General features: G+C 55.9%; 1 protein-coding gene across 1 annotated transcript in view; it reads right to left on the reverse strand.

The window, feature by feature from the left end:
* Positions 1-346: 346 nt before the first annotated feature.
* The window catches only part of SCGN (secretagogin, EF-hand calcium binding protein), a 57,343-nt gene continuing 56,802 nt past the window's right edge, over positions 347-887 (reverse strand). The window contains exon 11 of the mRNA XM_004712518.2: positions 347-532. Coding sequence (XP_004712575.1) covers positions 404-532 — 129 coding nt within the window. The 3' untranslated portion in view covers positions 347-403. The remainder of the gene's footprint in view (positions 533-887) is intronic.

Below are 887 nucleotides of genomic sequence, written 5' to 3' on the forward strand. Positions count from 1 at the left end.
CAAGTTCATCTCAAACCAACCAGCAAAGAAAGACAGCAGAAAGCCCACGGTGAGAGGGCGAGGTGATGGATTCAGCGACCTCCCTGTGGACTGGGACAGGACCAGCAGAGCAGACCGAACAGGTTGGCTGAGTTTAGTTCAGCTGAGCCTCTGGGAAGACAGGAAGTTCCAGGGCCGTGAAGAGACTGATAACACGGGAAGCGTGGCACGAGGGGCTTTCCGTGAGACGGGAGTGCCCGGTGGCTTTGGCAGGAAATCCCCAGGGCCCCTCCCTTGCCCGAGGATACCACCCCACTTTGCGCATGTGCGTACTACATCCTCGGTAGCAGAGCACAGCGACCATTCTACCAGCAGAAAGAAGCACGGGAACAAGACGAAGGCAAAAGGCAACGTCGCTTGGGATTTAGGCGTTGATTTTCAGGCCAAGGCACAGAGCCAGCTCAGACTTCTGAATTTTGCCATCCTTATTCACATCGCAGTGACGCAAGAGGATCTGCCGGAACTTGTCAAGGTCCACCCCGCTGATGCTGGGCTGGAGGCAAAACAAAGCAAACACGTGTCAGCGGGGAAGCCGGCACTCCTGGGAATGCCCGCCTCCTGAGAGCTTAATGCCCTGCGTCTGAGTAACCTTGGAGGAGACAGGTCAGGGGAGTGTGGGCCCAGGGCCTCATCCCACCATGAGTTGCCAAGGATAAGCTTTCTACCCACAGGTCAATAGCTCAGCACATCCCGTCAGGCGAGGGAGCATCGTTTCCACCGCACGTCCCCGCAGTACCTGCAGAAGAAGGCCTTGCTAGCAAAGGTAATGAAAGCATTTTCCCTCCAGGCAGAGACGATGATGTCTTGCTACACTGATGAGAGAAGGTTCTTGTGCCTCTGGTTCTACA

Source organism: Echinops telfairi, unplaced genomic scaffold, assembly GCF_000313985.2.
Source record: "Echinops telfairi isolate 266 unplaced genomic scaffold, ASM31398v2 ScPeMD7_5868;HRSCAF=6743_0, whole genome shotgun sequence".
In the NCBI taxonomy this organism is placed as follows: Eukaryota; Metazoa; Chordata; class Mammalia; order Afrosoricida; family Tenrecidae; genus Echinops; species Echinops telfairi.